The following is a 12885-nucleotide window of genomic DNA, read 5'->3' as shown; positions in this document are numbered from 1 at the left end:
GCAGATGCGTTTAGAATTTTGATTGTTGGTATTGGAGTTGAAGGTGCATAGTATTGGCGTTAATCAAGGCGTTAGGTATAGAATTCATCTTGCCAATATGTATCATTCTCTGACCACTTCCGAAAATACTCATCCATCACGCCCACCCAACCCTCCCAAACAGCCCCAGCAACGTAGCAACACGAGTAACATGCAAAAAGGCACTAAACCCGATGTTCCCCCACATCGTGTCATTATACGCCGCAAAGTCCCAGAACACACCTGGTCCCATGATGCGATAGCTCGAGTATATGTGCCCCACATCGGCGCCGGCAACTATAGCGAGGTACCACTTCGTCACCTTGGCGTCGCGCGTTACGGCCGTACAAAGAACAGCGAGACCGGCGAGCAGGACGAATACATTGCCCATTGAGTGGGCGAGGACCAGGGCAGATGAAGGGATCGGGGTCAAGAGGGTGGTAGGTGTGGAGGGGATTTGGTCAGAGACAAAGGTTGAGGGGGTGGTTGAGGCGACATAGTAGCCTACAAGGAGGGAGACTGGGTGGTGTTAGTTTTGTGGGAGAGATGGGTGTTGGGTGGGAACTTACGGGGCTCTAGGTAGGTGAAGATGAGCGCTGGCCAGATGGGGAGTGTGGTGCCGAGTGCCATTTTCGTTGAGTATGGCGGGATTTGGGTGTTGAAGAGTTGTTTGTTTTACCAGCAAGATGGCTGGGAAGCTGTATGTGGGGGTGTGTTTACTGTTAGTGCTGACGGTGACGTGCTGATCGGAACGGTTCGGACGAAATGACTTCAAGACTGGTGGGTTGTTGTTATCACAGCAGTTCCAACAGCTTTGTCAGATTTGCTAGGTTTAGAGCATTGATGTCCGTGGAGTTTGCTCTTCTTACACAATGTCTAGATCAGCATATGGGGAAGTCGCGAACTGCTGCTTATCGATAGTGTCATCGCCCCTCCAAACACCAAACCACTTTTTTGTGCCTAACAAAAATTCCAGTCCACACTCGTCGCATTCGACATCTGCTTTTTCAGTCCTTCTCGAAAAACACCTAGTCTCCTGCCTCTCCCATAAGTCTTAAAATGGCCAAACCCAAAGATCTACGCGCTCTCGTCGAGCTGACAAAGACGACCCAAACACTCCTCACGCACTTCCAGTCTTCCCTTGCGCCCACAGCAACCAGCAACCCCTCACCTCAAACCACCGCCACCGACTTTCCAAACCCCATCGACGTCGTCAAAGCGACCACCACCCTCCTCCGATCTCACACAACGACCCTCTCGCTGCTACTCATCACCCCGCCCCTCACACCGTCCGCCCTCATCGCAAAAATTGGGGATGTGAGCTCTGGCGCGCTGAGCGGCATGGTGGCTGCTGCCTCGTACACGCCACAAGCTGGGCAGAGAGACGACTTGGGGAACCTCATGCGCGCTGAACTCAGGATGCAGGTTAGAAGACTGTTGGGCACGTGGGGCGATGTGCTCGCGTTGATTTTGCGCATGGCCGAAAGCAGGCAGGAATATGCAGCTACTAAGGCAAAAGACAACGGGCCGACGGAGAGCGAGAAGCAGGCTGTGCTGTCTGCTACAGGCGTTGTGTGGGAGGCCTGCGATGCACTGCTGAAACTGTGTGCTGATGGGGTTGTGGGATTGGTAGTTAGGAAGGCGGGGGAGCTTAGGGCGGTGCTGTTGGATGCGATTGAGGAGCTGAAGGAGTGGGGAGAGGATGTTGAAGATGACGACGATGAAGCTGAGGGCAGTGACAATGGGGACGATGATATATTCGGGGCTGAGAACAAGCTCGGCAAGGACGATACCGAATTGAAAGAGCTGCTGGACATGAGCGTCAAGAAGTTGAAGATGGTGGGCATGCTGTATCAGGCTCTGGCTAAGAGGAGGCTGAAGACGTATTCCGCAACCAAGGAGAACGGCGACGCAGCGTCGAACCCAGCGAAAAAGCTCGATGATCTCATGGCCCTCTTGAGAGCTATACCGGAGACTGTTGATGACCTTGCGAGCACGTTCTACGATCTGGATGAACAACAAGCGAGGCAGACATTGGACAAGTGCCGTGGCCAAGCAAAGAGTGCGGCTGAGCTTGTGAAGCAAAGCTGGACTGGCACAGACGACGAGTTCACAGCATGGTCCGCAAAATGGGTCGAAGCACTATATGCTGCCTGAATTGAAATGCATGCAACGTTGAAGTGAGGCGAAAAGAATTAAAAAAGAATATGAAGCTTCGCCTCGCTTCATGACTACGGATGCGCAAAGCGCGCATCTCATGTCCAACCATGTCCACCAGAAACACCGTTCCAAAGATCAGACCGACCGCCATAAGGAAGACCCGCGCACCTCCTGTGCCTCAACAGTCCGCATCACCACTTTAAGCACCGAAGACACCAGCAGCAATGCCCACTGCCACGGCCCCCCATCCAACAACATTGACACCCGCAGCACCAGTGCTGCTAGCAACAGCCGCACTTCCCGTAGCAGACTGCGACCCAGACACACTCGCCGTCCGCGACGCCGTAGCAGATCCAGAGGCCGAGCCCGAGGCAGCAGCCGTAGGAAGGTCGCTAATGGTAACGCCTGCCTTGGCACAGAGGGCTGCGACAGCAGGAGCAAGAGCTATATCAACGTCAGCATTGCACGCGTAAAAGGTAGGCGGAGAAGCGTACCAGCGAGATCAGTCGCCGAGCACCTGGACGGCGCGCATGACAGCAACGAGCTCTGGATGCTGGCGCGGCCCGTGGTGCACTGGCAGTTGGCGTCTGTGATGCTGCAACCGGACGCGGGGATCGCGGTGGCGAAGCAGGGGAGCTGGTGCGTGTTAGTGGAGGGTAGATGAGGTGGAGAGGATGTGGGTGCGTACAGCGCAGCTTGGGAGACCAGTGAGATCCTGAGCGGCGACGAGAGTGAGGGACGTCGCAAAGGCGAGCATGGCAGAGAGAGTGAAACGCATATTGGCTGAGTTTTCGAAGCGGTAACTTTGTGCAAAGGAGTGTCGGTTTCGAAGGGAATGGAAGTTGATGATCTAGAAAATACAACAAAGGAATGAGAGAGATGAATGAGCGATGATGAACAGAAAAATCAAGACAAAGCCCGTAAGATATGTTCCACGACCGTAGGCCTCCCGCTGCGCATCTTGGCTAGATCTCACTCATAACCCGCCCGTCTGACACTAGGTAACCCTCAGCCCCTCCCATCCATCGATTTAATCCCGACTAGGTCATCGAACAAAGAAAGGCTCGGCCCTGTATACCGATATCGAGCTGAAGGTTTAGAACGGCACTCCTTGGCTTCACGCCTTAGGTTATCGTAAGTTCCCCCTATCCAAGCCCTCTTTGTGCCTGCACCAGTTACGCATAGCGTACCACGAGTGCGCCCCGAGCGACATTCAATACATCGAACCCAGGTACACAGCAAGTCTGCACGAATCATGTTACACGCGCAGAAGCGGTAAAAAGTGGGTCCCGTCGTTGATGCAACACGATACGATATTAGAGCGGCGCCGCTGCAGCAGCACTGACCCAAAGTTCGAGATTCATCCTGTTGCTAAGGGCATCTCGCGTTCGCGTTCGGATCGATAGGGAGTGGTGAGACGTTGGAAAGAAGCGATGAAAACGACGATGTGCGTTTAGAAGGAGTGTTATGGACAAGGGAGAGGCGTGATAGACGTCACTATTTTTTATGGCTGCTTTTTGCGAAATGCAGGGGTCGCTTCTCGTGTGTAAAGACCCCACATACCGCGCTCCCGGGTGCTGAAACAGCGCCACGCCACTAAATGTATAATTTAGTTTTGGCCGTTTGGGAAGCACCCGCGACGTTGAGGTGTTGCTTTTTCGCTGAACGGTGGGTAGGTGGAGGGGAGGCTTTCAGATAGAAAGCAAAAAGCAATATGGTGGGTGAAACGGCGGCGGGGCATAAAAGCGGAGAGTGTGAAGGGTTTCTTTTGCAATGTCACGATTGAGGACGGGATTGAATATGATAGATATCGGGAGTTAAAGATTTACCATTCAAGACTCATCAGTGAGAAGGTCAGATACACACGTATTTCTCGAGCCCCCGTAGCAGACTAGCTGGCTATCACATCTCCTCCCACTACTACCACGAACATCTAGCCATACCTCCCAAATACTGAAAGAAGGTAGCGTTTTGAATCCAAAATCGCAAAGAACATGTGATGCCAGCGCCTTCGAAACACCGCGTCCAGCCCGGTGACAGGGTCGCAATCTAGCATTACAAAAATCAAAAACCACAAACTGTTTCGACATATTTCGCCAGTGAATTCCCCCAAGTCCCTATCGCTGGTCGTTGAGAAAAGAGAAAAACGCAAGAAACAGACAAATTGCGAAAACCACGAGGTATATTGCTGATCCAAAGGAGAGAAAGCGAAGATGGTGACGAGATAGGGAATAAAAGTTACGAGAGCCCAAAAACATGTGAGATAATACAATCAGTATGCGAGAAAGTCGTTATGACGACTGAATATGTTCATCGCTTTTTGCCCGTTGGGGGCTAAAATGCCAGTGTACGAATGCGAGAAATGGGATCGCGTCGAGCAGAAGCAGTGTTACGTGCGGGACAATCTAAAACATAGAACCGTCCATAGGCCGCTGGGCCATGGACTGGTCATGTTTGGGGTGTGGGGAGGCGTTGTGACGTCCAACGAAGTTTCCTGATGGCATGGCTGGCATGGGTCCAATTTGTACCTGAGCCTGGCCATGGAGACTCTTCCCTTCACTTGACGCCTTCCTCAGCCTGTTCCTGAACTGGGGGACTTGACTTGCCGGCGAGTCCGAGTTTGTTCGCATCGGCTCATTGAAAGGCGGGCGTGAGTCGATACCAGCCTGATCACGAGGAGGACTTTGGTTGTCGGAACGACCGAAACCGAAACGTTTTCTCATTGGGTTGATCGGCGGGACTGGTGGTGTATCAGCCTCAGCCCCGTTCTTCAGAGATGCACCTGGTGGCAGATTGACAAGGTCAATGACAGAGGTGGTCGATAAGAAGACTGGCTCTGAGATATCAGACTTTGCGATCGACTTCTTGCGTAGCACATTTTGCCTGATAGGCTGCATGTTGCTAGCGTTGAAGGCTGCAACATTCGGCGTTGCTGGGTTGGAAGCAGGAGGAGTTGGGCCAGCTGAGAATGGAGGCATGGGAGACGTCTGCGAGTGGTACCCACTCATGTACGGGCTGTCGCTACCACCAGGGGAGGGTCGAGGCGAGATCGGCGAATACTTCGACGGGGACGCGCCAGACTTGGTCTGGATGGGCTGAAGGTGTTTAGGGTTCAGTTGACTTGCGACAGGAGGCCTACTGTTGCTGCGTGATCGCATGCGACCGTCGCCTTCGATCGAAGGTATATCCGCAGGGATAGGCGGAGGAGGGTAGGCAATGTATCCAGGCATCGCTGGTGGATACGCAGTACTCCTGAGATCTTCCGTCGTAGAGTGTTCGTTTTCACGGCGGTGACCAGATCGACCGCGGGAACGACCAGACGAAGCTCCAGAGCTTGAACGCTCCCGCATCGAGCTTCTGCTGGAGGCAGGAGGAGAGTGTCGACCCAACCGAGTGTTGCCCGAGTGGTCACCTACGTTCAGGCTCGCCAACGAGGCGCTGCTGACGTTTGCTGAGTTGGCACCTAGTGCGAGTTTCCTGATGACCTTATTCGGGGCTTCGTGCCCTCTCTCAACCGTGGCAAATGACTCGTGGCTCGACTTCGCGCGGAGGAGGTTCAAGGCATTCCTGAGACCTCCAGATGGTCCAGGTGCTGGGCTGGTAGAACGACCTTCAGCCCTCACACGTAGGTTCTCCTGAATCAGGCGCTGTCGGTAAGCAAGATCTCGTTGGAAGGCCTCATGATCAGCCTCTGTCTCGTTGCTGGCAATACGTTCATGGTTTCTTCTGGCATTGTGCTCAGAGTTCAACGAGCTGACCTCACTAAGTGCATGAGACGTAAGCTGGTTCCCCTTGTGTCCATCGTGAATGCCTCCTGAACTATCACTGCCGCGTTGTTGTTGATATGCATTGTCGATATCGTCGAGGTCCCACGGGTTGGAACGGGTGTGGTTGGAAGCTGATGTAGTCGTATCGGAACCCGGTTGACGTCGCAGCATATCAGACTCGCGAGTGTCTACCACGAGACCGGTAGGTGCACTTGATGGTGCAGGCATATCATTTTCGCCGTAGTTGGACGACAGATTGCTATCGTTGCGCAAATGTTGTCGGATGAGTCCGCCAAGTCCACTGTTGTTAGGGCCCAGTGTAGGCGAGTCTATCTCTTCACTATCGACCTTTGAAGGAACATCTACTTGAGTCGACAACTCTGGAAAAGCGTCGTGGCTGGGAGCTGTGGCATTCGCCTGACTCACCTTCTCCTCAGGCGCGCTGCAAGCTCGCAGAGCAGGATGCTCGAAGATGGAAGGCGCGGGACCAGTCGCAACGGGGAGGTTCTCAAACCGTCGAGTGACGTCCGCTCGAGGAACGGAGGGCGCAGATGTTTCATCATCGCTGGAGTCTCTTGTGTTCAAAAAGCTTGATCCCGTGTGGAGATCTGGGGACGCGTCATCCTGAGACAAGACGTGTGATGGCTTTGAGGGAGTAGCAGTTGTAGTCCTCATCTGGGACGCAGCAGCCTGAAACACTGAAAATGCTGCCGTTGGGTGATCCTGCGCAGCAGAAGAGTCAGACCTCTGTCGTTCGGAGGCTCCAGTATCCGCTCGCCTCCGCTTCTCCTCCACTGCGCGCTCTCTCAATGTGGGTTTGCGAGGTGGAGATGCTTGCGCATTAGGCACAGGCACCTCTCGGACCTCACGTTCTTGCTGCATCTGTTTTAGTCGCTCCTCGTACTGATGTTCGCTGAACGCCTCCTTGGGCTTGTTAAATGCACCCATAGCGGTGGCCTTGCCTCGATCGTAAGGTTGAAGAGCCGCTTGTAGAGCGAACGATTCCTCGCTCTCACTTGCTGGACTTGCCGGAGGGGGTGAGTGCATGGGGAAAGCAGCGGGACTGTTTCCGGCAGATGAGTTGTTCCTGCTCACATCAGGGTGCCCCAGTGACTTCGGGCTGTCAGAGCGGGACGCGGGCCCCCGCTGAAACCGATCACTCAAGTTCGTCGCAGACTTCGCCTGAGACATGGGTAATGGCGGGGTCGAACGGCCAGTTAGCGCGCGGCCTCTTTGCAGGGAGTTGAGACGGTTTATCGCAGAGGATTGTTGGTCTTGGATGTGCTGATCAAGGCCCTGATCGTAGAGACGTCGGACCTTTGTTGTAGAGCGAGCCGGATCTGATGTCAGAGTAGAAACCGCGAGAGGTGGGAATGCAGAAGACGATGCAGGGACTGAGCTGATGCCTTGGGAAGCAATTGATGTTGCGGCGGTTGATGTGCGAGCGTTCGTAGGACCTGAATTTGTCGACGAAGAAGTTTCCCGCTTTTGACTGAGAGCAGTCGGGCTAGTTGGTTCAGATTGATGGTCACTGTGTTCCTCAGCCTGCTGCTGCCTGACCTTCTCCCTTTCTTCCAGTCTCAGCCGTTGATATGTAGACATGTTCACGTCGTCGTCATAGAGCGTCCGTCCAAGACCTTTGGTGCTGTTGTTCGAGATCATGTAGATCTTCTGTCGGCCACCAAATAAGACGTTCCCCTCGCCAGGTCTCGCCCGTGTCATCATGCTACCAGAATCATCTTCAGACCTGTTGGTGTCGAAGGAGTTGGGCCTCTCGCCAGCAAAGGGTGGCCGCACTGAGCCTCTGAGCGATGAGACTTCAGCTATGTCGGATAGTCCCCCAGCGTTGAAGCCGAATTCGTGGAGTCGAGACTCGTGTTTCGGTTGTAGGACACTGTCATCGCATGCTTTGCCTAATAGTGAGTTTGGGTCGTCCTGCTCTCTCAGCATGCTGAAGCGAGTAGACAGGCCAGGCATGATCAAGCTTGTTCGGAAGTCATCTACTTTGGGCAATGCGAATGAGAGGTCGAAATCGGGCTTGACCTCCTCTACCACCTTCTTTCCCTTCTTCGGCTTCTTTGCAACAACATTCTCTTCCGTAGGGGCTTTGTCTTTCTTGAAAAAGCGGTTCATTTTGGCCTACCACTCGTTAGACACTTCGAGCGTGAAGTAGTCGCAGGCAATGTCAACGTACGGAGCTCGTAGAGGGGCTTTTGTTGAGGAACGGGCAGACGCGACTGCCATACAATGTTGGACGCGCTAAGCAGGAACAATAAACAGTCAAGTGCGCGATGTACTCAGATACAAAAAACGCGATTCGCGTTCAACAGGGAAAGACGTTGCAATAGTCGACTCTCGGGGTGCATCGGCGGGCGGAAGAGTATCGAAGTAGCGGAATAGTGTGAGTTAAGGAGCGTATATAGTTGGAAATAGCGATTGAACGAGCGAAAGTGCACACGCACTGCGGTGGCGAGTCGAAGAAAGGAAGCAAAGAGCGGATCTCCCGATCAGGATTCGAACGAGAGGAGCGAGCAGCGAACAAAGTGGGAAGACACTGGGCCAAGAGGAGTAACACACGAGAGCAAACCAGGGACAAGGTTCAATTTCCGCTAACTCATTTCCACGCCGCACAGGTCTGCTTTTTGAGCCCGACGCCCTGCCGTCAGAGGGGATGCGGGTCTGTGAAAGGGAGGAGAGCGCCAAACGGGAGCTAATACGGTACCTTTTTCCACCCCTGAGCCAATGACAACAGTTCCCTCCCTGCGTACGTCGCCCGACTCCAGTCATGAGTATCCACGTCGATCCTCTCCTCTGAGAGGATCATTCATGTGGCCTGTGGGCGTCAGCAGCGATGACCAGAGCCCACCTGTACCTCGCGAGTACATCGTGCAGAGATTCACGCGCCCGCCAATCCCCACGCTGCCCTGGACGCCTCTGCAACGTAGGTACCTTGCAGGGCCTGGTCGAGGCCAAGCGATCTTCAACGTGCAGCTTATGGCCGGCCCGCCGTCCACTACCATCAAACAACTAGGTATCAGCACATTGTCATGCTCGTCAGCCTCAATCGCCATGTCGCGCACCAGTTATTTCGGCTCGCATCGTCGTGGCTGAGAAGCAAGTGCGGGGAGGCAACAAAATGAAACCGCTAGGAAGAGTCATACGGACGAATCACTCACGACTCGCAGGGTAGATACCCTGGGCTGTTCCCCTGCCTAAACGCTGTCATACTGTGTACCTACATACTCCTTTTCCTGTATCACGACGCTACGGCAGGGCTCAGAACCGACTTGGTCGAGTCCAACAAGTGACTTGACAAGAGATACCATCCCCTACGCAAGACTGTGATCAGGGCCATAGGCGGCGGTGCTCATCTCCGTGCACCCGGTCGACAATATATTCGATAATCTAGCTGATGGCCGATATATTGTCAAATTCCCCAGGTACCTGCCTGCCCCAGACGCATCGCCGGCGCGCAACATATTAAACCTCGCATCTCGTTCACCTGTGGGTACCGCTCGGTTTTCTGTTGAGACTCTGCGACAGATGAAATCATCTCTGCTGCATCCGTCCCGCCCCCACGGAAATCCGCGAAAACAAAATTGCGCCGGGATCTGCGAAACAATCATCAGCCTTACCGTATGCCGGAGTGTTATTGGCGGTTGGACACGCGACCACGACACGCTAGCTTCGCAATGTTTACTACCCGAGATTGCCTGAACGGCGAGGGCAGTTGGGGCGTTCAATAACAGCGCCTGGAGGAAGTACCGGAAGTTTTTTGCCGTCCAGCTGTCGTTCAGCGGAACGCTTTCGAGGGGTATCTCGGCGCGCATGGGATTCTGTCAAGTTTTGTGCTCCTGCGTTAGCATCTGCATCGATTGTTCAATGTGGATGATTCGGGTTGGGATGGAAGAACCCGAAGGCCTGTGCACAGCTGGGAGACATCGACACACGAGGTGGAACTCTCTGTTGACCGCGCAAATTCTATACAGATTGCGTGTTTTCTGAAACGCCTCGCTGCTCGTTAATGTTATATGGTCTCAAAGAAAACCCTGCAGCAAGGTATACCATGTACTAAGTAATCTATACAAGTGTTGATATTCCGGGTCAGCGATGCCAAGTCTCGGCTTGTTTCCGATGCATTTTACATCACGAGAAGCCGGATCTGCGGTCCAAGAACAGAGAGCCAATGCTCACTCTTATGGAAGATCTTCATTGTCGAAGATCGTGTCAGGGGCCAATATTGCGACGTTTATCAATCATTTCCTTTCTGCATCGTTATATTCGTCATCAGGCGCTAGACTCCGCTAGCAACAGCTCGAGTTCAAGGTCAACGTCGTCAACGGTGTCTGACAAGGGTTCTAGAGTATACTGCAGACCCCTCAAGCTCTTTGCTCCATGCCCCTCTAGAGCTCGTTATGCTCAGGTGTTGTCGGTGGACCCACTTCAACCCCACAAACCGCAGGTGTACCAACCTCCATGCGATAGACACACTTCTCTTCCTCCACCACCTTCCAAATCTCATCCTTCTCCGCACAGGCCAAAATGACTTGTGTACTTCTATTCGGTCCGTTCCAGCAGTGCTGACCATTTTCATATTTGAGCGCGATTCTGTTTCCTGACCCTAGACCGCGTCCGTCAGGCGCAACCTCATCATCTACCGTCACAAGCTCAATACGGACAAAGCTGCCCAAGCGTGTGTGACCACCGCCTTTCTTCGACTTTTGCGTGACTTTCTCCAGGAAGCAGTGCTCGTATGTGTACTCGCCTGAATCTTGGCTCACGCATGTAGAGGCGAGAGCGCGGAATATCGAGTCTGGGCCGTAGTCCTTGAGCAGGTCTTCTTCATGCCTTTTCAGTTCTGATTTGTCGTCATCAAGCTCACGGGTCGCGGATTTGAGCTGTGCCTTGGCGCTGGTGACGGCTGTGGATTCGGGGCTATCGCTGTTTGGGTCGGCGAGGACGCCATTTTCGATTAGGAGGAGGCGCAGGTCGCGGAGTTTGGCGTCGACCCATGTACGAATGGATGCAGGGAGGTATTCTTCAAATTGGAAGACTGAAGAACGTATTAGTATGGCAATTCTGTTGGACGATAGGGAGTCAGTAAGGTTTCACTTACGGAGGTCGACGTCGGTTTCCTCAACAGTCTCAAACTCTTCCCACTTGATAGCGCTCTCAGAGTCATCTCTGAGGATTTCGTCAAGGTCGCGGTCGCGAGCAACATCAGGTCCGGTCCTGTCCTGTGCGGCATAGTCTTCCCAGGCCTTGACCGCGCGTTTCACACCCTCATCATTGAAGTTGGGGTTGTATTCCTCCTTGAAGCGCTTCAACATAGCCTCCAGCTCTTCCACTCTACCTTGCGCCGCGTCTCTCTCGCTGCGCACTCTGTTCACATTCTCAACGATTTCCCGAATTCTTTCCTTGGCCAGGCCAGCCAGCACAGTGACCTTCCCACCTCCGCCCGCACCTCTGACTATCTTGCCCTTCTCCGCCCTCTCGATCTCCACAAGGCTCCTTGTGAGGCCCTCGACCTTCTGGGTCTGACCTTCGATCTGTGTTTGAAGTGTTTTGATACGATCCTCGACCTCCAGCTGCAGTCGCGCGGCTTCAGCGACCAGTTCCTTCCTCCGCTGTCTCGCAGCATTCATGCTCTTCTGCCGAATTTCCTCCTGCTTTTTCCACTCCTTGCCAATCTTTGCACACCTGTCATCGCATTTGACGCCCCCAATGCCCGCATACTCGTCGCTTCCGTCGCAGCACAGCTCGTGGTCGCATTTTCCGTCGTTGACATGCGTGAAGGGGATATAGCTGGGCATGTGACCCTTGTTTTTGCAGTAGAAGCCAGGCAAGGATAAATTGTCCCCAGTCTGCAGCTGAGGTGGGGAGAGAGGCGAGATGTAGGAACATGCGGAGGTTCCTGGTTCGTCTGAGCCATCGGGGCAATCGCAGTAGTCGTCGTTAACGCGGGCGAAGGGGATTTTGAGCGAGGGGTCCGAGATGCACGTGAATGTGTCCGTGTCTTTGTAGTACTTTGCATCTGCAATCCTCAATGTCAGTCGTGTATTGCGGGAATGCTTCGGTAGCGTGGAGCTCTAGCGGATGTGACCTACACTCAGGACCTACTCCCCGCGGCCGGGCAGCATCTGAAGCCGCATTTGTTGTGCTGGCGAGGATTGGTAGTAGCAATGCAAGCGAGGATAGGTGTTGTCTTCCCATCTTCATGTGTTTGGGGGAATTGAAGCTTGGAAGATGCCACTTGGAGGATCTCCCAAAACACGAGGCCTGTGCGCACGTTGGCATCTCGTGTCTATCACATCCCACATCGGTATCATCGCCGCGTCACGACATGATTTAGGAGATCGACTTCAACAGTCCAAATCTAACGACCAGCAATTGGGTTATCGCTCGTTTCAACAGAGCTCGTTCTTTACAGTGCTTGTAGATTCTGACATGCATTAACATGAGGCGACACCTCATGTTTGCTTATCAAAGGCTGTGCAGTATGGAGACAACCATTTCTCAGAGCAACATGTCTGCTGCGAAACTCCATAAAAGCCCATCAATAAACCCCTGTCAAACTATACATATTCATGTTGCAACTTAATTGACAGGGTGTAGGCTGAGATCGAATAATTCTACATCTGCGGTGCCAGCTTTTCGAGAAAACCCCCCAGCAAACCCTATGGGATTATCTCATATTGACTTGAGCATGAGACAACGAGACGCGCCAATCGTCACTACTCTCAGACATGAAGCTGGATAACGTCCTTTTTCCATATATTTTATGCTGGTTTTGTCGCACCCAGGTTCTTGCTCTTTCCCGTTTGACGTCCAGAAGATGAAGCCTTACGAAAATCCACAATTCTTTGAAGCGACAAACAGCCAACATCCGCACGCATACCGCAACATCGACCACACGTCCAGTAGTATTTCAAATCGATCG

General features: G+C 53.3%; 7 protein-coding genes across 7 annotated transcripts; 1 reads left to right on the top strand and 6 right to left on the bottom strand.

Moving 5' to 3' along the window:
• Positions 1–41: 41 nt before the first annotated feature.
• On the bottom strand, positions 42–861 carry P153DRAFT_393365 (uncharacterized protein). Its single transcript, XM_033671228.1, has 2 exons — positions 588–861; positions 42–537 (listed from the first exon to the last, which is right to left on the bottom strand). Exons 1-2 carry the CDS (start codon positions 646–648, stop codon positions 137–139), a joined length of 462 nt encoding a protein of 153 aa, XP_033527940.1. The 5' UTR covers positions 649–861; the 3' UTR covers positions 42–136.
• On the top strand, positions 717–2289 carry P153DRAFT_159052 (uncharacterized protein). The gene is made up of 2 exons (XM_033662256.1): positions 717–940; positions 995–2289. The coding sequence occupies exon 2, from the start codon at positions 1078–1080 to the stop codon at positions 2173–2175; it is 1098 nt and encodes a 365-aa protein (XP_033527939.1). The 5' UTR covers positions 717–940; positions 995–1077; the 3' UTR covers positions 2176–2289.
• On the bottom strand, positions 2142–3033 carry P153DRAFT_363723 (uncharacterized protein). Its single transcript, XM_033667432.1, has 3 exons — positions 2867–3033; positions 2673–2814; positions 2142–2622 (listed from the first exon to the last, which is right to left on the bottom strand). Exons 1-3 carry the CDS (start codon positions 2954–2956, stop codon positions 2378–2380), a joined length of 477 nt encoding a protein of 158 aa, XP_033527938.1. The 5' UTR covers positions 2957–3033; the 3' UTR covers positions 2142–2377.
• Positions 3034–4425: 1392 nt separating this feature from the next.
• On the bottom strand, positions 4426–8242 carry P153DRAFT_158998 (uncharacterized protein). Its single transcript, XM_033662255.1, has 2 exons — positions 8140–8242; positions 4426–8084 (listed from the first exon to the last, which is right to left on the bottom strand). Exon 2 carries the CDS (start codon positions 8076–8078, stop codon positions 4584–4586), a length of 3495 nt encoding a protein of 1164 aa, XP_033527937.1. The 5' UTR covers positions 8079–8084; positions 8140–8242; the 3' UTR covers positions 4426–4583.
• Positions 8243–8986, bottom strand: P153DRAFT_158997 (uncharacterized protein). The gene has a single exon (XM_033662254.1). The coding sequence runs from the start codon at positions 8730–8732 to the stop codon at positions 8352–8354; it is 381 nt and encodes a 126-aa protein (XP_033527936.1). The 5' UTR covers positions 8733–8986; the 3' UTR covers positions 8243–8351.
• A 218-nt stretch (positions 8987–9204) lies between these two features.
• On the bottom strand, positions 9205–10061 carry P153DRAFT_158876 (uncharacterized protein). Its single transcript, XM_033662253.1, has one exon. The coding sequence runs from the start codon at positions 9773–9775 to the stop codon at positions 9275–9277; it is 501 nt and encodes a 166-aa protein (XP_033527935.1). The 5' UTR covers positions 9776–10061; the 3' UTR covers positions 9205–9274.
• On the bottom strand, positions 9992–12191 carry P153DRAFT_363720 (uncharacterized protein). Its single transcript, XM_033667431.1, has 3 exons — positions 12053–12191; positions 11062–11979; positions 9992–10998 (listed from the first exon to the last, which is right to left on the bottom strand). Exons 1-3 carry the CDS (start codon positions 12162–12164, stop codon positions 10349–10351), a joined length of 1680 nt encoding a protein of 559 aa, XP_033527934.1. The 5' UTR covers positions 12165–12191; the 3' UTR covers positions 9992–10348.
• Between the last annotated feature and the right edge of the window lie 694 nt (positions 12192–12885).

The sequence above is a fragment of the Dothidotthia symphoricarpi genome (genome assembly GCF_010015815.1).
Source record: "Dothidotthia symphoricarpi CBS 119687 unplaced genomic scaffold P153scaffold_3, whole genome shotgun sequence".
NCBI lineage: Eukaryota > Fungi > Ascomycota > Dothideomycetes > Pleosporales > Dothidotthiaceae > Dothidotthia > Dothidotthia symphoricarpi.
This window is presented reverse-complemented; position numbering and strand designations above follow the sequence as displayed.

What these genes read in the sequence shown, in the direction of transcription:
- P153DRAFT_393365 (XM_033671228.1), bottom strand. Translation starts at nt 648, where the DNA reads ATGGCACTCGGCACCACACTCCCCATCTGGCCAGCGCTCATCTTCACC. An exon ending in CTTCACCTACCTAGAGCCCC is followed by an intron (nt 538 to 587) that starts GTAAGTTCCCAC and finishes AACACCACCCAG; the next exon opens with TCTCCCTCCTTGTAGGCTAC.
- P153DRAFT_159052 (XM_033662256.1), top strand. Translation starts at nt 1,078, where the DNA reads ATGGCCAAACCCAAAGATCTACGCGCTCTCGTCGAGCTGACAAAGACG.
- P153DRAFT_363723 (XM_033667432.1), bottom strand. Translation starts at nt 2,956, where the DNA reads ATGCGTTTCACTCTCTCTGCCATGCTCGCCTTTGCGACGTCCCTCACT. An exon ending in CTGGTCTCCCAAGCTGCGCT is followed by an intron (nt 2,815 to 2,866) that starts GTACGCACCCAC and finishes AACACGCACCAG; the next exon opens with CTCCCCTGCTTCGCCACCGC. An exon ending in CTCGGCGACTGATCTCGCTG is followed by an intron (nt 2,623 to 2,672) that starts GTACGCTTCTCC and finishes ACGTTGATATAG; the next exon opens with CTCTTGCTCCTGCTGTCGCA.
- P153DRAFT_158998 (XM_033662255.1), bottom strand. Translation starts at nt 8,078, where the DNA reads ATGAACCGCTTTTTCAAGAAAGACAAAGCCCCTACGGAAGAGAATGTT.
- P153DRAFT_158997 (XM_033662254.1), bottom strand. Translation starts at nt 8,732, where the DNA reads ATGACTGGAGTCGGGCGACGTACGCAGGGAGGGAACTGTTGTCATTGG.
- P153DRAFT_158876 (XM_033662253.1), bottom strand. Translation starts at nt 9,775, where the DNA reads ATGCGCGCCGAGATACCCCTCGAAAGCGTTCCGCTGAACGACAGCTGG.
- P153DRAFT_363720 (XM_033667431.1), bottom strand. Translation starts at nt 12,164, where the DNA reads ATGAAGATGGGAAGACAACACCTATCCTCGCTTGCATTGCTACTACCA. An exon ending in GCGGGGAGTAGGTCCTGAGT is followed by an intron (nt 11,980 to 12,052) that starts GTAGGTCACATC and finishes TGAGGATTGCAG; the next exon opens with ATGCAAAGTACTACAAAGAC. An exon ending in GGAAACCGACGTCGACCTCC is followed by an intron (nt 10,999 to 11,061) that starts GTAAGTGAAACC and finishes TACGTTCTTCAG; the next exon opens with TCTTCCAATTTGAAGAATAC.